Below are 21,320 nucleotides of genomic sequence, written 5' to 3' on the forward strand. Positions count from 1 at the left end.
ATGGCTTTCTTTCTGATGTTGCAAGGAGCTTGAGATACATTAAGGGTAGATGTTTTGATTAGGAGGTAGAAGTGGAGTTGGTTCTAGCTTATTCAGAGCAAACCAAGAACATCAGTATAGGATACCATACTTACTATTGGGTAGAAAACTAGGGGTCAAAACTTTGAAATGGGTGTAGGGTGGCCTTTCTATTTTTAAAATGTTATGGGCTTTCTTTCCTAATATCTCCATGCTGCAGTAACCAGGATACAGGCTAGTCTCTCAGCAAAGAGAACATACAAGGAGAAGGTCACAAACCAGTGGGTTTTGAGTAGAAGGCACCCTTAATGCACACTGTTCTCCCAGGCACTATTTTTTTTCTTTTTCAAATTGAACCAACATTTAAAAATAGAATTCCCACCTTCTCTCTAGAAATCAGATGACCCGGCAACACTAAGTCCTCATTCTCACATGTGAACAACTGACTGGAGGTGAGTGGCAGCCATCCCTTTAGAAGATTGTTAATTAGCAGTTTGCCACTGTCCACAACAATTCTTGTGTTCCTAAGTCACATGAAGCATGACCTGATCACCAGGATCCTTTGTTCATTGTCAGGACCTATCTGGTCTCTGCGATAGTAGTGGGTCTGTGACCCTTGGTTTAAAGATCAAGGTTAAGGCTTTGAATCAAACTTGGGTTGAAATGAGATATCAAAAGCATTGAACTGAAGATTAAAGAAGGTATTCCATGCTTGGTATATCGTGTAGAATACAGAGGTTATTATGAATGAGTATCCATTGAGAGTGTAAATTGTAGGAAGGCAAGCGGAAATCCAGTTAGTTCCATTCTTGTTTAGTACAGTTTTTGGCACATAGTTTAAGTGTTCGGTAGCTATTTATTGAATGAATGAATGGATGAATGAATGAGTGAGTGAATGAGAGAGCTCAGTGGATTTAAAGGCTGTGTTTTTTTTTAATTTTTTTTTTTTTTCAAAACTTTTCAGTAAGGTAATTCTAATAGTACTGGTTTGCTGGGATCTCAAGGTACATCCTGGAAGAAAAGCCCACCAGAATGTGCCAGGCTCCGTGACCGCGTTCGGGTGATACGCGGCAGTGGAGCCAGTGGGGCTAACTTGCCTAGGACAAGACAAAGCTACGTCCATGAGCTCTTTCACCACCTGGCAAGGAACAGTTTGATTTCTGAACTTTTTTTAGATTGCTTCCATTTGACGAGCAAAGACCGAGACCCACCCCTAAAATCCACCACCCCGCGCTTGTCCAAGCTTACGGGACTATGCCCACACTAAACATGGCCAGCCTCGGGCTTCACACCGCAGAACCACGCCCGGAGCCTGGAGTCCTACGGTCGGGCTGTAGGGACAGCACTGTTCCCACAGTCAACATGGTGGCTGCACAGCTTCAGCATGGGGCGGGGCTGCGAGCCGGGCGGGTCACGTGAGCCGCCCATTGGGCGGCCGCGCGGCGCACGCGCGCCCCTCGGCCGCCGCTCTCTCGCTCGCTCTCTCCGCGGCGCTCAGGGGTGGTGTGGGGCTCGGAGCCCCCCCGGGCCGGGTGAGGCGCGGGCGGCGGGATGCGGCGGCGGCCGTGGCGGGGTCGCGGTCCGGGCGGACAGGCGCGGTGATGAGCGTCGGCAGCTACCGCCATGTCCAAGGTAACGGCGCCGGGGCCCGGGCCGCCGGTGGCGGCGGGCGGGAAGGAGAAGCGCTCGTTCAGCAAGCGGCTGTTCCGGAGCGGCCGTGCCGGGGGCGGTGGCGGCACCGGGGGCCCCGGGCCGGCCGCGCCCTCGTCGCCGTCGTCGGCGCGCTCGGTGGGCAGCTTCATGAGCCGCGTCCTCAAGACGCTGTCCACGCTCTCGCACCTCAGCTCCGAGGGCGCCGCCCCGGACCGCGGCGGCCTCCGCAGCTGCTTCCCGCCCGGGCCGGCCTCCGCGCCTACGCCGCCGCCGCCGTGCCCGCCGCCGCCCGCCTCGCCCGCGCCGCCCGCCTGCGCTTCGGAGCCGGTGCCCGGCGTGGCGGGGCTCCGCAACCACGGCAACACGTGCTTCATGAACGCCACGCTGCAGTGCCTCAGCAACACCGAGCTCTTCGCCGAGTACCTGGCGCTGGGCCAGTACCGGGTGGGCCGGCCGGAGCCGGAGCCCGAGCCGGAGCAGCCGGCGGGTCGCGGCCCGCACGGCCAGGGCGAGGTCACCGAGCAGCTGGCGCACCTGGTGCGGGCGCTCTGGACGCTGGAGTACACCCCGCAGCATAGCCGCGACTTCAAGGTGAGCCCCGGGGGCCCGGGAGCTCGGGCGCTTCTTGGGCTCCTCCTCTTCGGGCCGGGAGGATTTCTGCGCTGGATGCTCAGAGAGTTCTGGAAGATAACCCAGATGACAAAGGAACGCATTCCTCCCACCATTCACGCATTCAGCTTGGTCGTCTTCTAGCGCCCAGAACCCAGGCGCCAGGTCCTGTGATCCGCCTTGGGGATGGATGTTGCCAGGAGCAAGACCCTGCCTTCATGGGAACTTCAGTTTTTGAAGCGGGTATTGGTGGGAGAGCATTCAGCAGGGTTCGAATCCGGCTACTTCTTTCCTAGCAAATTACTGAGCCTCTTGGTGCTCCTGTTTGCTTGGTACCTACTCACAGCAAGTTGACAGGCTACATTGGACACTATGAAATTACCCAGTTGGGTCACTTTTAGGGGGTTCAACCTGCTAAGTAAAGTACTTCAGCTCTGTCTAGTGCCCTACACACATAGTGCTCTTTCTTTTCATTCTTAAGTAAAACTAACCAGGTGTTGTCAGATAGTACTTTGAAGAAGGCAGAACCTGATGACGTAACAGATGGGGGAGGTGGTCCTGGCCTTAGTTTGCAGCTGCTGCTGGAGCTGTCCAAGTAGTGAGAGGATGGGACTGGAATCGGAGAGCAGAGGAGTTTTCGAGGTCCAGATGGTAACAGTCTTTTGGGCTGTCCTAAGGAGTTGGGGTCTTACTGCAAGTTGAACAGGGAGATGAGTGGAGATTGTAAAAAAGGTACTTTGAGGTGGGACATGGGTATGATATTAACTAGAAGGATGTCGAACAGTGAAAAAAATCAGTTACTTTCCATTCCCTTTTTTATTTCCTCATGCTTGGGAGAACACCCCAGTTTGATATTTAGCCTTTTTTTTTTTTTTTTTTTTTTTTTTTAAATAACATGTCTGGCTCCCCCTCATGTTCTACCAGCCTTCCTTATTCTTGGATACAGGGTCCACTATGTAACCCAATGCTGGCTCTCAGCTTGAGTTCTTCCTGACAGCCTTCTGTGTGCTTGAATCAACCTCCCCACTCCCTCTTCTTTTTAAGTAAGAAAACACATTTCAAGTTTAAAGACTTTGGTGGACAACATTATGTTTATTCAAAAAAAAATTCTTTGTGTGTCTGTGTGTCATTTGTGTAGAGGTCAGAGGACAAGTTGTGGGGTCACCTTTATATAGGCTCTGGGGCTTGAACTCAGGTTGTCAGGTGTACCCGCTGAGCCATCTTGTCAGCCCAATAGTAGCTAAATTTAATAAGGTTATGCTTTTATTGGATTTTTTTTTGATTTGTCTTCTATTTATGGCACGTGGTACTGGTTTTCCATCGGTGCTATCAAGTTTCTCTCTAAAATACATTTCTCTAAGTACTGATTGGATTGCAGGACCGAATGATGATGTAGCTGAGGAGTCTGTTTTGGGTAGATCCTGCCTTCTTGCTGAGGAGCAACACTGCTATTACATACCACTCCCTTTTTAATCATTTTTGCTTATAGTGCTTACAAAGAAAAAGTGTTTTGCTGTTTGATCTTGAAATTTTGAATCGAAATATTAGTCTGAAATAAGAACTGGCAAAATAAGGATTCATGTTAGAGGTCTCAAAGTAGGAAACTAGGAGAATGGTGTTTTTATAGGCCTCCTCTCCTTTGCTTACAGCCCATGAGTAGCCACAACAGTGGGGGAGTTTTCAGGGCAGAAGCCTAGTGTGAAGTTCACAGTTGTTTGGTATGTCAGCATCCTAGCATGTAAACATTGCAGGTGCTTTCCCATCAAGCTCTGAGCGAGCAGAAATGGGTTAGTAATTCTAGCTGTGCAGGACTGATTGATAGGCATACTTTGGCAAAGTTGAGCATATTCTTCGAGGTTGTTCCCATTGCTCTTTATGAGGTGGTGCTCACTTTTGCATCCATTAAGCTACCAACAGAAACAGGTCAATACTTCTAGAAGAATAGAGACTTTAGAGGCATACTTGGCAAAGTTAAACACATTCTTGGAGTCCTTGTTTTTGAAACACTGTAGTCTTCTGAACCTTTAGTAGAGTTCACTGTGTGTTCATTAATTCACCTCCCTTTTACTAACGGTTTACTCAGACAGGCATGCATTCACCATCAGAAGGAACATTTGCTAATGAGAGTGTTGTGAAGTAGAAATGTTGGACAGGCTGACACAGTAGTCTGGTGGTTCTGTGGTGTTCCAGAGGCTTCATTGTATTTATATTGCTAACCTAGATCATTCTGTTCTACTCTGTTGTCCTTAGCTGTCACTGTGATTGTAGTCTCATGTTTGTTACCTCAGGGTTGCCTGACAGTGACACCTGCAGCACCTTGTGTTCTAGTAAGACGACAGGAAGTCAAGAAAGAAAGAAATGTTCTCTTAGGAGCCCCCAGCAGGCCTCTGCTGACATCTTTCACTGCCTATACCTGCGTTAGTTAGCTGCCACAGAGTCTAGAAGCAGGTGTTTGGGTTTCCTGCTTTGATACAGAAGATGAGTAGGGTTGGTCTCAGTCCACCGAAGTACCTCATCGACCATGGGCCAGACACTTGCAATTGAATCCAGTGGGACTTAGGTTCACTGAGAGCTCCTCTTGCACTTGAACTTGTACTCGACTCGCATTTATAGTTCACTTGAGGATCTTGTTATAAAGCAAATTCTGATATGCGAGAGTGGGGCCTCACAGTCTGCTTTTCTAACAAGCTTTCAGGCCTGCTGCTGCTGACTATCTAATAATAGTGAGTTCTAAGGAGCGTATGAGAGGACATCCCAGAAAAGGAGGCGCATGTTTCCTGGGCCAGGAAGTGATAAAGGCTAGTGTGAAATTGCATGTGCTTTAGGGAAACAGTGAGACATTAGTAGGTGGTTGCACCCTGGCCAGTCATAGTGGTGCAGACCACCTTGGGGAAGCATGTTGTAAAGAAATCGTGAAGGGCTTTGCGGGCTGGTTTGGACTTTATCCAATGGAAGCTGGGAACCAGAGCTGATAAAGTAGGAGAGTGATAGCATGTCTTTCTTTCTGCCTTTCTCCCTGTCTCTTCCCTCCTCCTCCTTTTGTCTCTCCCCTCTTCCCCCTCTTTCTTTCTCTTGCTCTCTGTGGAGGATCGGTTTTCCCTCTTCCCTTTTTTTTACTGAATATTATTTTGAGCATAAGAGAAGTTGAAGATAGATGCGAGGCCTGTCTGTCCCTGCCCTCTTGCCTGTTTGTGGCCAGCATGGAAAATTTGTGTATTTTTCGTCTTTAAGCAGCTCACTGAATCTCAGAGTCCTGCTCAGTTCTTGGCTCCAGGCAGCCACCACCTGACTGGAGCTGGCAGAGGAGTTAGAATCAACTGGCCGCCTTGATTTTGCCTTAAGGTCTAGAAGTATTCACTGTAGATTTGAGTGTGATTATTATCCTATTAAATCTTCCAGGTTAGTCATGTTTCTCTGTAAGTTTTCAGTTAGAATTCCTCCTTCTACCTCCTAACCACATTGATTTGTGCTTAAGGAGCTTGCCAGGTAAATGTGTTTGTTTTTTCTGTTTGTTTTGCTTTGCTTTGCTTCTGGTTGGACTATGGTTGTGAAAGTTGAGTTTCCATTTGCTAGAATGACAAATTGACTGACCTAACTTTGATATGGTTCAAGAAATTTTTCTAGGTGCAGGCTGTGTCTTTTTTTTTTTTCTCTCACATGTATCTTTTCATGTTCTTAAAACACTGGTTTGTAATCAGAACATTTTTACCTTTTTTGTGCCACATACCTCCAATCCCCTGGGATGTTTGTCTATGTTTGGAGACATACTTGGTTGTAATACCACATGGGGTAAGAGTGCTATTGGCATTTAGTGGGTAGATTTCAGGGATTCTCTATGCTACAATGTGAACCCCCCTCCCCCCATGATTTAGCCTAAGATGTCAGTAGTGGTGAAGTGGAGAAACATTTTGTCTGTTTTCAGCACAGATTTCCCTATCTTTCCCAGCCTCTAGCCTATTTACCTTGTAGCTTTGTGTTTGTGTGAGCCTGTGCACAAGCTTGCTCATGAGGGTAAAACTTAGACTCAGCCCTTGTGTCAGCAGCTTTCTTTATAAAACAGTGAAGTAAATGATTTTGAAATCTGAATACTCATTCTGGTGTTTTAAGGGGGAATCAGCAAGCTTTAATTTTACCAGGAGCATAGGTGTTTGGGTTCATATGAATTCCTTTGGTTTCTAGTACTCAGTCCTTTTCGTAGCAAGTGAAAAAAGACAAATGGATGGGCACATTCAACCGAGATAGATTAGTATTTTAGCCTCAGTTTTCAAACCGCGCTCTCAAAGAGCAGCTACAGCAGAGTGATCTACTGCTGGAAGTGCTCTGCAGACTCCTTCCAAGTTTGCAGTAACCAAGAACATGAGTTTGGGGCCTGGAGTGGCCTTATCAGCCCAGCCACTGGCGTAACAGGTCTCAGCGGAGCACTTGAGCAGGCCTAGTGGACATGCTGAGACAAGCAGCATTTTTTCCCTCTGAGACTGGTACAGAATTGTAGTGAAAATAAGGTCATCTGCAACCAGCTCTGAATGTGTGCCACTGCTCCTGAGGCTCAGGTACTTTCAGAAGTCTTGCTTAAAAACAACCCTCTCCGACTCTTTAAATGCATGAGCTGGTGGTACCATTTCTTATCAGGTGCAGGAAGCGGGAAAGGAGGCTAGTTGGGGAATAAAATACACAGACAATCGTAGAACTCCATGTTTGCTGATGTTCTGGTTCTTTTTGCTATTATAATACCACAGACTGGGTGATTTCTAAAGAAGTTTATTGAAATTTTGGAGACTGGGAATTGCATCATTGAGGGGCCTGCATCTGACAAAGGCCTTCTTTCTCCATCATCCTATGGCAGAAGATGAATGGTCAGGAGACTGAGAGCTTGTGAGTTTGCAATGGGGTGAGGAAGGAGGGTGAGAATGGGGTGTAAACTTGGTCTTTTTAATCAGGAACCTACTCCTGTAATAATGACATTTATCCATTCTTGAGGGCAGGGCCCTTATGCCCAATTGCCTCTTAAAGGTCTCAGTGTTTGTATTGGGGATTACATTTCAAAAACAGGAGCTTTGGGGTTCATGTTTAAAACATGGCATCTGACTTAAACCCAAGCACATCTGCTCAATTATTGTGTTTAAAGGAGCTAGTTTAGGTGAGAGGTTGGGAGTAGCAGATTTAGTGTAAAGATTATGGAACAAGGTTCTTGCCCTCAGAGGACCTATCTGTTTATAAGGAAGCTATTTTGAACTACTAATGGAAGGTTGAGTCAGAGTTCAGAGAACTGGATTGTAAGCTGCACTATAAGCAGAAGACTGGTTCATCTTTTAATTCATTGTCAACAGTTAACACTTCTACAAATTGGAGTTCCTAACACTGTACTAGCTAGTCTTTGGGTATGTAGTGTTTAAACACAATGATACAGCAGTGGTAAAATAAAGAAGGTACTACATAGTCCCTTCTCAGAACTTGTCAGAGAGGAGGTGGATATTAGCTAGTGAACATCGACAGATAAGAAATTTTAAATTCTAAGAGCTAAGAAGATAAGGTACATGAGTGAGAATAATGAATTTGGCCAGATGGGTTGGGAGGAAAAAGGACTCAAAAGGTTATATTACCGGAAAGACCTGGAGGTGCATTCAGAAGTCTGACAGGCCTTGTTTGCAGTGCAGTGAGGCAGGAGAGTAGGGCAGATGAGGCTGGAAAGGGTAGGTCTCACTGGGTCTTGTAGGCCAAGGTCAAATACTTAGGTTTCATTCTGAGCAAAGGTTGGCTTCTACTGGTTTCTAAGATGATAGTGTTCAAACATGAAATGCTCATTCCTGGTGCTGAATAGTGAACACAGTAGAAGTCGGTAGACTAGTCAGTAGGCCTTTGTGATGGACCTGGTGAAAGTAGTGGAGGGCGGAGAAGGAAGATGGGGCTGGATTTGAGACACACGTTAGAGGTAGACTGTCTTTTCCTCATCATTGTCAGAAATTCGATTATGTGTTTATGTATATGTCCAACCTCTATTTGACTCTGTTGTTCTATGTGTTTGTCTTAATGTCAGTGCCACACTGTTTTGATTACTATAGTTATGTAGTGAGTTCAAAAATCTGGTGTGATACTTTCACCTTTATGCTTTTCAAGATCCTTTTGGCTTCAGAGTCTCTTGATATTTTGTATGAACTTAAGGACTTATTTGGTTTTTTTTTTTTTTTTTTGGAGACGGGGTTTCTCTGTGTAGCCCTGGCTGTCCTGGAACTCCCAAGTGCTGGGGTTAAAGGCATGCGCCAGTACCTCCTGGCAAACTTAAGGACTAATATTTCTGGGGAAAAAAGTGGTAGAATTTTGATAGGGATTGCATTCATCCTATAGATTGCATTGGGTAGCAGTATCATTGTAATGATACTTAAATTTTCAGTCCACAAAAAATAGGGGAACTTCATTTATTTATATCATATTTTATTTCTCTCAGTTTCTTCTCTCAGTGCAGTCTTTTTCTGCTTCCTTGATTAAAACTGTTTCTAGATATTTTATTCTAAATGATGTGGTTGTAAGTAGAATAGCTCTTTTTGATTTGGGGATTGGATCTAGGGCCTTTCCCACACTAAATGGGTTTTCTGCCGCTGTATTGAGAGCTACACTCTCAGCTGCATAACAAGAACGCTAATTTCTTTTTTGGATTGTTTATTAATAGTGTATAAAAGTATATAATTGACTTTGGTATGTTGATTCTGTATCCTGCATCTTTGCTAATTCATTTATTAGTTACAGCAGATTTTCCTGGTATCTATAGTTTTCTACACAAAAGGGGACATCATTTGTGAACAGAGAGAGATTGGCCTCTTTCCAATTTTGATGTCTTTAGTTTTTTCCCCCAGTTTATTGCAAAGTGATATCCTTGTCTTATTTCTTGAGCTTAGAGGAGTTGCTTTCAAGTTCCCGTGTTGATCATAATTAAAAACGTAGTTTTCCCCAGTAATTCATTGGAAGAGTTAAATGTTTCTTTCTGTATGAACGTGATTACCCCCTCTCTTGAAGAAGTATCCTTTTGTACCTGGTTTGTTGACGTAGTCCCCCCCCCCCAATTTATTGGAAGAGTTAAATGTTTCTGTATCAATTTGAGATGCTCATGCCTCCCCCCTCCCTCATTTTGTTTATGTGAGGTATTTCACATTGCTTGGTAGTGTGTGGAACCTTCCTTTCACAGCAGGAATAAATCCTACTTGGTTATGCTGTCTACTCAGATTTTGATACTTTTTCCTTTTATGTTCCAAAATATATCTCTCTTTAGTAATTTAGTAGTTTGCCTGGGTAAACCTTGTGTGATGTGGGATTTATACTAAGTTTTGTGTGGTGTGGTAAGTGGTTAAGTGTAGACGGGGAAATTAGTGTCTAGTCCCACTCCTCTCCTTACCTTGAGACCTTGAGGCTTCCATTTCTGGTCTTCACTTCCTTATCTGTAATGTGGAGATGACAGGATATCTCCTTCCTACCCCTGTTTTGGAATATGTGAGTGAAGAACCTGGCAAGAGGCCTGCATGCAGTGTTCAGCAAGTGTTAACTGATGCTATTGTTCTCATCCAGCCTTATCATCATCCTGCTTCTCTACAGAAAGAAAGCTTCTTTAGCACTTGATGATGCATTTATGAATTTTACATTGTTTCATCAGTTCTATTGATATCAAATATTGCTTATTCTCATGCTCTTCTTTAAAAGTTCTCATTTTGTCAAATTAAAAAACAGTTATTTTGTGTGAATTTCAATGTTAAGTATCTATATTAATTTTGGACAGAGAACTATACCTACTGAATACTTGCCTGCCATTGACAAATGCGGTAGCCTTCAACAAAACTGTAAACTAATAAACGATACAGTGAGAAAACTTGCATCAGCTAATAACTAAGAAGAAATTGAGGTAATGAATCGTCTGTTCCCCAAAGGATAGCAGGATTAGATGCATTTATTCATACATTCTTCCTGGAACCAGATCATCCCTACATTGTATGAACTGTTAAAAAACAGAAACTCAATTCCAGAGGCAAGGGGACTCAGATTTCTGAGCCCATTGTTGTTTTTTTAAACCCCAGTTCCTTGTGTGTGTGGGCAGTGATTACGTCTTACTCAGCATCAAGTTCCCATTCCTGGTTTTTGGAATGTATACACTGTTGGTTAATCTGAACCGAGTGGGGAAGCCACAGCTAAGGACGGCTTGCAGACTAGACTCTGTTAGCAGTGTGGATGTGCTGATGATGGCCAGGTCTGTTGTAGACTTGGGTCAGACCTCACTTGAGGCTTTAAACTTGACTGACAAACTGCCATTTCTGCAGTTGATGGTACAGTAGCAGAGAACAGGGAAGAACTCAGAAGATGGAATGGCTGGCCTCAGGACACAAGCCTTTGTGTCACTGCTTCCAAAAGCAGTCTCGTGAGGAGGGTTGCATGCACTCACTCTTCCCTTTCCTTTCCTTTCCTTTCCTCCCTTCTCCTCTCCTCCCCTCTCTCCCCTCCCCCTGGGCCCCAGCTCCTTTCCTGACTTGAACATGTGCAGAGTATGCACTGCAAGGTGAGTTGAGAGTTTTTGGCAGTTTGTGGGGGAACAATGAAGGAGAGAGAGTTGAAAATAATATGGAGGGTTCTTGAGACAAGGTGTCTTGGGGTGGCACTTTTCGAGACTGTTAAAGTGGAAAATGGTTTTGGAGGTGAGAGGTGAGTTTACTTATGTTTGAACTTTAGAAACCTGGGCAAAACCCATTTTTAATGCTGTATCTGTTGAGTGCTGCATTTTCAGGAGCTGTGCAAGAATCATTGAAGTTGAAAGGAGCTGCCCAGTCCAGTTCTGGTTTGCCCACAGAACAAACACCTTAACCCAAATGCAGTTGATGTAACATAGATGCTTGTTTCCACTGGATTGTTTGACATCTTCCTTTGTGTACTTCAAGCTTTTGCTGTGACTCGGCCACTTCTGTTTTGGTATTAGTATGTGGTTTGATGGTTTTTTCCTGTCCCTTTATACCCCTGTCACAATGCGGGGCTACTAAATGGGGCAGTGTTCTCTGTTTGTATAGTCCCCACAGCTGTTTCCTATAGGAAAAACCCTGGAAAACAATGACCTCGTAGTCTCCACACACTCAAAACAAAACAAAAAATCCAAACCTTTTTTTTAATAGTAGTGGAAGAGAAGTCATTGAAAATTGAGTAAAATAATGTCATCTGTTGCCTCTTCCTTCAAAAATACTTGTTTGCTCTGTTATTAATTGTTCATTCAGTGTTCTTCAAATGATTTTTTTCCCTGTATAACAAACATTTTTTCAGGGAGCACATGGGGTTATCTTGAGTCTTTTGTTGTGCTGTGATTGTTTCTTGTCTGTGTAGAAGCCATTGTTCTGTGCCCACACTGAGGCAGTGCCTAGAGGAACTGGCCAGTCACTGAACATCTGTTGCTTCTTCCTCCAGTTGTTAAGCTCAGATGGCAGCAAACAGTACATCCACAAACAAATAATTCATGCTTTAGAAGATTCCAGGGGGCTGGTCAGACAATGACTTTGTTGGTATCTGCTCCTACTACAAGGAATGTTAGTGCTTACCATCAGATCAGTACTTTTTAACTCTTGGCATTCTATCTTTAAGAATAAGGCATAGCCATCTGGTTTGGGGGAGCATGGGACTGGAAAGATAGTCAGGGCCTAAGAGCATTGACTGCCCTTCTGTCCCTCTTACCCCTGATTTAATTCCTAGCACACATATAGTGCCTCACACCATTTGCAACTCCAGTCCCTGGGGATCTGATGCCCTCTTCTGGCCTTCATGGACACCAGGCATACATGTATACATATAGGGAAGACACCTGTAAGAATTAAAAACAAACAGTCATGAAAATACTGTGTGTGTGTGTGTTGAGGCATATTATTTACAAAGCAATTTCACACTCAGTCTTTAATCTTCACAGCAGCTCTTCTTGTCTTAAATTTGTTTTAGATATTGGGATTCTGTGCTAGTGAGCAGCAGAGCTGGACTGCATAATCTTGACTGACAAACTGCCGTTTCTGCAGTTGATGGTGGAACAGCAGAGAAAAGAGAGGTGTGGCCTGAGGGCCATGCCTTACAGTAAAGTGAGGGAGTTGTTTTGAGGAAGGGCACAATTCGGGCTCCTAGCTCGGGCCACCTGTGTCTTAGTTATATAGTTGAAGTGGTCATTCTACCTTCCTCATTTCTACACTCCCAATTTTGGGGATCTTCCTGGCTTAGCTTAGATATTCCTTATACCACATCTGGGTTCAGTCAGTTTGTTTCTGGGGTCCTGGTTCTTCAGTGCAAATGGTACTGAGATACCACACTCTAGGAATGTATGGTTTTAAAGCTAGATCATGAATTCAGAGTCTAGTTGAGAGTTTTAGGGGCTTTTGTATAACTCTGCTAGACTTAACCTCTCCTTTCTCCTTCACAGGAGAGCCTATTCTTACAGCATGCAGATTCTTTTTCTTTTGTCCTTTTTAATTTTACATCCGGGTTGCAGTTTCCCCTTTCCTCCTTTCCTCCCAGGCCCTCTCAACCCCCTGTCTTTCCACCCCCCAGTACTCTCCTCCTCCATTTCTGTCAAGGAAAGGGCAGGTCTCCCATGAGTATCAACAAAACATGGCATATCAAGTTGCAAAAGACTAAGCACCACCCCATGTATTAGGTTTTGGTAAGGTGACCCAGTATGGGGAGTAGGGTCCCAAAAGTCAGTAAAAGAGATGGAGACAATCCAAGCTACAGAACTATAACATATATGAAGAGTGCCTAGGTCAGTCCCATGCAGGCTCCCTGCTTGTTGGTTCAGTCTCTGTGCACCCCTATGAGCCCAGGTTAGTTGATTCTCTGAGTTTTCTTGTGTCCTTGAATCCTCTGGCTCCTACAATCCTTTCTCCCTCTCTTCTGCAGGGTTCCCCAACCTCCACCTAATGTTTGGCTGTGGGTCTGCATATTTCCATTAGTTCTGGATGAAGCTCCTCTGATGACAATTGGGCTAGGCACCAATCTGAGTATAGCAGAATATCATTAGGCATTGTTACATTGACATTTTCCCCCTCCAGTCATGTTTGGTTCTATTCTAGGTCTCTGGGTCATCCAGCCTGTGAGTCCTGGTGTTCCAGGCAGTGTCAGGGGTGACCTTGCTCTCCTGGCATGGGTTTTAGGCTAGACCAGTCATTGGTTGGCTACTCCCTCTCTAGGCCACCCTTACCCCAGCACATCTGATAGGCAGGACAGACTGTAGGTGAGTACTTTTTCTCACTGTTTCCTCACTCTTTGAATGTGTTTTATAGTACCCACTCATTTGCATAAATCTCATCCCTTAAGGCTTTTTCTTCATTAACTTAGTAGTTGTCCCAAAAGTCAGATTCAAAAGATGAACCATTTTCAATACAATGGTTACTTATTTCTAGTGTTAGTGTAGAAACCAAATTTCACTTTAGGTACTACTGTGAATCTAGATGCTACCTTTTCATATATTTCTTTCCCTAAAATTGTGGATACAAGTTGAGTATCTCTAATCTGAAATACCTGAGATGAGAAGTGTTTGGAGTTTCAAATTTGGTTTTGGACTTTGGAATATTTGTATATATAATGAGATATCTTGGGGATGGGACCAGACTCAAACATCGAATTCATTTATGCTTCATAGATACCTTGTTCACATAGTGAATTTTATACAGTGTTTTTAGTGCATCTGTGCCTCATCACCAGAGTGGAAGAGTGAAATATTCCACTTGTAGTGTCATGTCAGCACTTACAATTTCTGGTTTTGGGGGACTGGAAGGAAGGTTCAGCAGATAATAGAGCTTTCCATAGGAGGGTAAGGGTAGGAGATTGGATCCCAGCATCCATGTAAAAAGCTGGGCATAGCTCTGTGTGTGTCTGTAACCTTAATGCTATGTGGGGTGGACACAGAAGGATCTCTGGGGCTTGCTGGCTCCCAGCCTAATTTCAGTGTAAAAACCCATCTCAAAAGAATAAGGAAGATGCCAGATGTGGTGGTGAATACTTTTAGTCCCAGCACTAGAGAGGCAGAGGCAGGCAGATCTCTGAATTTGAGGCCCAGAGTGGGCTATGTGATCCGGCAGGGCTACCATGAGACCCTGTCTTGAGAGAGGGCGGTATAGGGGAGAGCATGGCAGGACATTTGACATCTTGTGGCCTTTGCACCTGCCCAGGCATGCACACTGCACATAAATGCATATATACTATACTACACACATACCACCTAATATGTTTGTATGTGTACACACACAATTTTGGATTTTGGAACATTTTGGACTAGGAATGCTCAACCTGTACAGTTATTCTGATTCTTCTGTGATTTTTTTCTATTTACTAATTTTGGATGTGGATGTTAGAGGACATCTAGTGAGAATCAGTTCTCTCCTTCTAGCATGTGGATCTCAGGGATCATACTCAGATATATCGGGCTTGGTGTCAAGTGCCTTACCTGCTGAGCCATCTTACTGTGCTAGTTCCTCAGGCCTCTGGGAAATAAATTCTATTCTCCTTCTGGCAAAGAAAGTAGATAGTGATTGGTTTGATGACTCTTACAAACCACTTTGTCCCTAGAAGAGTAGCCCAACTTCTGATCAGTGAGTCATGTCAGACCAATATTGTGATACCTGTTTCCCATGAGAGGAAATCAACATCATTACTGTGTTGTCTTTGTCTTGGGGTCAGGTAAAAAATGTTTATGACCAGTCAGTATCTTTCCTGGGACATGAGTTGTTGCCTGTTTGCAGGGCTCTGTGAAGATTTCTCCTCATTGAACCTTGTGTCTGGAGGTGTATAGCTCCAGTGTAGACTTTATTTTTCTTTTCTGAGCTATGTTCCTAACTCATTATTTTTGTTCCAAAGGGAAAAAGCAGTGTTCCTTTTTAAAAAGAGGTTATTATGAAACTTAGAGTCTTGCAAGTGTTTTGACTTTTATTTGGTAAGTGTCTGTAAGGATCATCAACTGAGGAGACAATTGGTCTAATTCTAGTAGGATGTATAGGACTTAAGCCAATAGACTCAATATAGTATTTTCCAAACAGAAATACCCAGATTCTATAACGCAGACACATGTATATGAGGTTATGCTTAGGAAGGTCCATGTTTTATTTTTCACAGAAGCAATGCACTGCATAATTTTAATGCTTTAATATGCTGTTATTCAGCAGATGATAGTGATAATCAACTATTAAAAACTTAAAAAATATAGTGACTAAGTTTAGGACATCAAATAAATTAAGGTTTAATAGTGAAAAAAATCTTAAAAGAAAATCAAGGTAGGGTTAGGTATGACTCAGAACATGATGAAATTGCTTGCCAGGGCTGTAGGGGTTGAGCCAGTTAAAGATTTTGGCCATCAGGGTCTTTCCTACTCACTCATTCAGTGACTCAGACATCTCTGATGGATGATGGCACTTAGGACCCTGACTTCCACTTGCGTTTTTCTGAGGCACACACTAAAGAACTGGCTATTATTCTGTATTTCATTTAGTCTGGGGAAGAGGTAAGATAAATAGATCCCTGTGTCTCCTTGGTGAGATGTCACCATGTTGAGGGGCTAAAATCAGCAGAAAGAGGAGCTTTTGTGTTTGTTCAGTGGGATTTTCTTTTCCTTTAGTTCCTTCAGTTTGTGATAATGGTGATTGAGGGTGGGGTTGACCCAGTGTGGATTTTACCCTAGTTAGGGTTATATTAGTTCAGTTGCCTGTTTAGTCTTGCCTGATACCTATCTTGCTAAACAACATAGCACAGTATCTTCGTACATAATGATTGGTGGGTGAGTGTAGATGAGTTGAAGTGTTAGTGGTAAGAAGCATAAGCAAGCAATGCAATTCTTGATAAAGAAATATTGACCCGGCATTGATACATAGTGAAGATTGTGATTTTGGTTAATTTGTTTCTGGGATACACAAGCTGAAGAAAACAAGAGTGTGATCAGATCAGAAGCTCACTGTGCTTTTGGCAGTTGCTGTGACCTAGCTACATGCTTTAGACTTGTTATTTCTCCCATGACATGTAAGACCTCTTAGTAGTGTTCTCTGTTTCCTCCATGAAGTAAAACATGAAAAGCAAACTGATGGTAATGGTTTCTTGCCCTGTAATGATAGTTAGCTATCAGTGTCTAGGACTTCCATTGCTTGCTTGCTTCTGTTGGCTGACCCCCACCCTCCTCATCTGTTTAAGGCAAATTCCTCGACTATTTGAATGGCTCCTCTTTGAGCTGAAGAATAGTCTTCAGAGCTCTCCTTTCCATTAGCTGTTCCTCTCTGGATAGTCACAGATTCTTTCTTTGCCTGCACAACTCAGCTTCTGGGATATGAAGGATAGTCCGTGGAAGCTGTTCATTTTCCTAACTTTTCTTCTGCTTTACTCATTTGTGATGGATATTTGCTTCACTGAGATCAAATGGGCAAGTGGCCCTTTTGTTTGCCATCCCAGAAGATGGGGCATCCCAGTGTCTGTGTTACATGACTTTTCTGTAGTATTTTGCATTGTTGCTTTGATCTCCTTGAAGTTGTTTTGGTTCAGCTTGTGTCAACTTCTTTGACCAGTCTTATTTCCTTTTCTTATGCTCATGTTTGTTAAGATTCTGGCCTGGTGGCTGCATTTCTCACTAGGTACCCCATTTGTTGTTCTGTTTGCTCATTTGGTAGTCATATGCCTTTCAGATTTAAATCACCCACCTAGATATCTTTACTGAGCACCCTAAGCAGCCTTATTTGGGGTAATGTAGGTACCTCAAACTCAGCTTGCTCAGAACTCTGTGGTCTCTCATCTTCAGGTTTGTTCCTGATCATTACCCAAGTCAGAAATAGAAAACCTTGATGATATTCCTGGATTTCTCTTTAGCTCCACTGACCTAGTATCACCAGCTACCTATTTCTCTTCCATACTCCGTAAGCAACTGGTCTAATTGCTAGTATCAGTGATATTTCTTACAAAAGATGTTCTAGGTATTTTTTTTTTTTAATCTATCTCATTCTTCTGTTGTACATAGCAGTGGCTTTGTTCTGATGTAAGTGAAGGAACAGAAGACCACAAGTCAACACATTTCACAGTGGAGATGTCCAGGGACACTGAAGAAGCAAAGATTGAGAGGGCTGAATCCTAACCACTAGACCACCAGGGAAGAGGTAGAAATAAAGACCAAGAAAGGAGTCTGGCCTCTGCTGGGAGAAGTTGGGTAGTGTAGTGAAGGCAGTCCTGTTCCTGTCCCACCCTGCATGATGTTTCTAGATGGCATCCACCGTGTATTCCTCTAGCCCTGTTTGTTATCAGGTCCTCCCTCCACTATTTTTCGAGGCAGGGTCAGTTTCTGTAGTCCAGGCTGGCCTTGAACTCATATAGTCATCCTCTTGTCCCAGACTCCCAAATGCTGAGATTAGATGTGAGCCACCATGCCTGACTCCCCTCACTTGTTTGCTGGTGTCACATGAATTATTTCTAATATATCTTTGACTTTTCATCACAAACTGAATCTTAAGATAGTTTATAAATCAGTTTTTTTGTCATCAAGCTGTGACAGTTCTTCACAATCAAATTACAATGTTTCTTTCTTTTTTTTTTTTTTAGTCTTTATTATTTTTCTTAATTGGAAATATAGCAGGCAGTTTGTGACTTTCTCTCTCTCTGGCTCTCTCTCTCTCTCTCTCTCTCTCTTTCTCTCTCTCTCTCTGCATATGCACCTGCATAACATGTGTGGGGATGTGCACACATCATAACGTGTGTGGAGGTCAGAGGACAACTCTGTTTCTGCCAACCTTTACATGGGTTTTGGGGATCAAGCTCATGTTGCCAGGCTTTCATGGCAAATGACTACTGAGCTGTCTCTCTGGCCCCAGTTTGTGGTTGGTTGGTTTGCATTTATTTTGTCATTCTCTACCTTTAATATACCAGTAGGTCATTTCCCTCATGAAACTCTTCGTTCGGTTCTTTGAACTCCATGCTCTTGTCCACAGCACAAATAGTTTTTTCTTGGTCTCCTTTGATGTCTTCCCAAGCCTAAATGTGTGTGTCTTCTGGGTTTTCTCCTCTAGCTTAATGTCTTGCAACATCACTGGGCAATCTCAGTGGTATTTGTGATTGTAGTCACCCCTCTGTTGACTTCTGTACCTCTGTCTTTAGTGTGGACCCTTGCACTGAGCCCAGATGTGTATTTTCTCAGTTTTCTGCCCTGTCCTCCTCTTAGTGACTCTACAGAATGTCAGCCACAGTGGATTTGAAAGAGAACTCATCACCTTCTTTCCTCTCCCCCTTTGTCTTGATGTAGGTGAAAGTCACCATCAGATAAGACATGGGTGGCATAGAGAGGTCTACTTCCTAACTCTTTACCATTGAGTCACAAATTCTATTGATTCTAACACATTTCTAAGTCTCTTGCAAATTTGCCTTCTCATGTGTGCCTTCACAGTGTGTGCCTTCACGGTGTGTGCCTTCATGGTGTGTGCCTTCTCATGTGTGCCTTCACAGTGTGTGCCTTCTCATGTGTGCCTTCACAGTGTGTGCCTTCTCATGTGTGCCTTCTCATGTGTGCCTTCACAGTGTGTGCCTTCACGGTGTGTGCCTTCTCATGTGTGCCTTCATGGTGTGTGCCTTCTCATGTGTGCCTTCACGGTGTGTGCCTTCTCATGTGTGCCTTCTCATGTGTGCCTTCACAGTGTGTGCCTTCACAGTGTGTGCCTTCACAGTGTGTGCCTTCTCATGTGTGCGCCTTCTCATGTGTGCCTTCTCATGTGTGCCTTCACAGTGTGTGCCTTCACAGTGTGTGCCTTCTCATGTGTGCCTTCTCATGTGTGCCTTCACAGTGTGTGCCTTCACGGTGTGTGCCTTCTCATGTGTGCCTTCACAGTGTGTGCCTTCTCATGTGTGCCTTCACGGTGTGTGCCTTCTCATGTGTGCCTTCTCATGTGTGCCTTCACAGTGTGTGCCTTCTCATGTGTGCCTTCACAGTGTGTGCCTTCTCATGTGTGCCTTCACAGTGTGTGCCTTCTCGGTGTGTGCCTTCACAGTGTGTGCCTTCTCATGTGTGCCTTCACAGTGTGTGCCTTCTCATGTGTGCCTTCACAGTGTGTGCCTTCTCATGTGTGCCTTCACAGTGTGTGCCTTCTCATGTGTGCCTTCACAGTGTGTGCCTTCTCATGTGTGCCTTCACAGTGTGTGCCTTCTCATGTGTGCCTTCACAGTGTGTGCCTTCACAGTGTGTGCCTTCTCATGTGTGCCTTCATGGTGCTGCCTTAGATCCTTGTTGTTTCTTTCCTCATTTTGTTTCATAACTGCTTTACCACTGTGCACCCTCCCCCTACTCCAAATGAAATACTTATAGCTAAAGTTGGAGTGCTTATTTGTCTCACTTATATGTAAAATGTTTTGCATGCATTCTTTTCTAACAATCCCAACAGGCCATTACACCTCCTTTTACTTTGGAATAGTTGTATCCAGCTTCTCTTGGCAGCACATGGTCTTACCAGTTCACTTAGAACCATTTCCTGGCTTCCTGTGCCATCCTTAGTTTGCTTTTAAAATCCTTCCTGAGCTTATCTTGTCTTTACTCATTCCTCTTGCTCTGCCTTGCAGACCTGCTCTTGCAGGTCTGTTGAACTTCTTGGTCTTTCTTGAAAGCATCATACTTTCTTACACTTTTTGTGTTTAAACATGTTGCTGCCCCCACTTTGATCCCTGCCTCTACCCCTTCAAGGCTTAAGTGACATCTCTTGAGATGTCATCACTGTCCATCAACTCATTCTCTATCTTGTGTTCTACTCCTATGACACATAGTTTGTACAAATGCTCTATTAATAAAAAAATGTATTCTAAAACATAATTCTTAGGATAATTTTAGAATTATAGAGAAGTCAACAAAAGTAACTTAAGAGTCCTTTCAAAATCTACACTAGTTTCCTTGTCATTAACATCTCATGTCAATGTCATAAGTAAGAGGTTGACATTAGTACCTTACTGTTGACTGAATTTCATTCATCAAGATATTTCTCTGGTTTTGTTTGTTTTTCTGTGATCTTTTTGGGATACCCTTGAGATTTCGTATCCCTTCATTCAGAATTATGATAGTTTGTCTTCAGAGCCAGGAACTCACAACTGTTTGTGCTGATGTATTTCCTTGCATAGAGTATCGTGTCAAAGAATGCTCTGCAGTATCGAGGAAATTCCCAGCATGATGCCCAGGAGTTTCTGCTATGGCTTTTGGATCGAGTTCATGAAGACCTCAATCATGCTGTAAAGCAGAGTGGCCAGCCTCCTGTGAAGGTGAGTACATGTACTCACTCCTTGCAAGGGCAGTCAAGGAGCAGGGAAAGGGGTAAGGAGAGAGGGAAGTTTTCTCACAAACTTCTGTTGAGGGCTGTTGCATTAAGCAGAATGACTAGCTCTGGGTGAGTATAAAACTAAGTGGGCACTTTATGGGATATTTTACCTGCTTATTGTGCTGGCAAAGTAGATAAAAGACAACTGTACCTAAAGACCTTACAGTCTAATGAAGGGAACCAGTCAGACACATACTGTGTAGATCAATAGAACAAGTACACAATCAAAAAGGAAATTTGTGAATTCCTCTGCTCTTAGACTTAGATTTGAGCATAGGAGCTGAGGCCAGAATGGTTTTACTGAGAAACATAGCAATTCACATATATAACTTTTTCACATACAACTTTATTATTATAGGTAAAGTGGTTACATAGTAGGAAGAATACTTCTGTGGAGCATTTGAAGTTTGTGACAGTCCGTTCTGTATTTCAGATTTTCTAGTTTTAGAAAGTTAGTGCATTATTCTGATTTAAGGTCCTTTTGTTCCTGAACACTGTACTGTCATAACCATGTATACATGGTTGACTCTGTCACCATATTAAGACACCCTAAAGGCCAGGCACTGTGTTACTTATTCTTGTGTGCTAACATCCTGTACAATGTTCTCTACATGTGGTAGCAGATGCTTAGTAGCTAGGGACATGAAAAGGTTAAAATGTGAAGCAGACTGATTAAGCATCAAGATGAAGATTGGAACATTCTAGGGAGGAGAACTGGCCAGTCTAACAGTGTTGCTAGAG

The 21,320-nt window shown here is 43.7% G+C and overlaps 1 protein-coding gene across 1 annotated transcript in view; it reads left to right on the forward strand.

The window, feature by feature from the left end:
• The first annotated feature begins 1,534 nt into the window (after nt 1-1,534).
• Usp31 (ubiquitin specific peptidase 31) overlaps nt 1,535-21,320 on the forward strand; it is a 56,280-nt gene continuing 36,494 nt past the window's right edge. Inside the window, exons 1-2 of the mRNA XM_052761551.1 lie at nt 1,535-2,262; nt 20,386-20,523. Of these exons, the coding sequence (XP_052617511.1) occupies nt 1,642-2,262; nt 20,386-20,523 (759 nt within the window). The 5' untranslated portion in view covers nt 1,535-1,641. The remainder of the gene's footprint in view (nt 2,263-20,385; nt 20,524-21,320) is intronic.

Source organism: Peromyscus californicus, unplaced genomic scaffold (genome assembly GCF_007827085.1).
Source record: "Peromyscus californicus insignis strain IS unplaced genomic scaffold, ASM782708v3 Scaffold_4__1_contigs__length_199733344, whole genome shotgun sequence".
Lineage (NCBI taxonomy): Eukaryota > Metazoa > Chordata > Mammalia > Rodentia > Cricetidae > Peromyscus > Peromyscus californicus.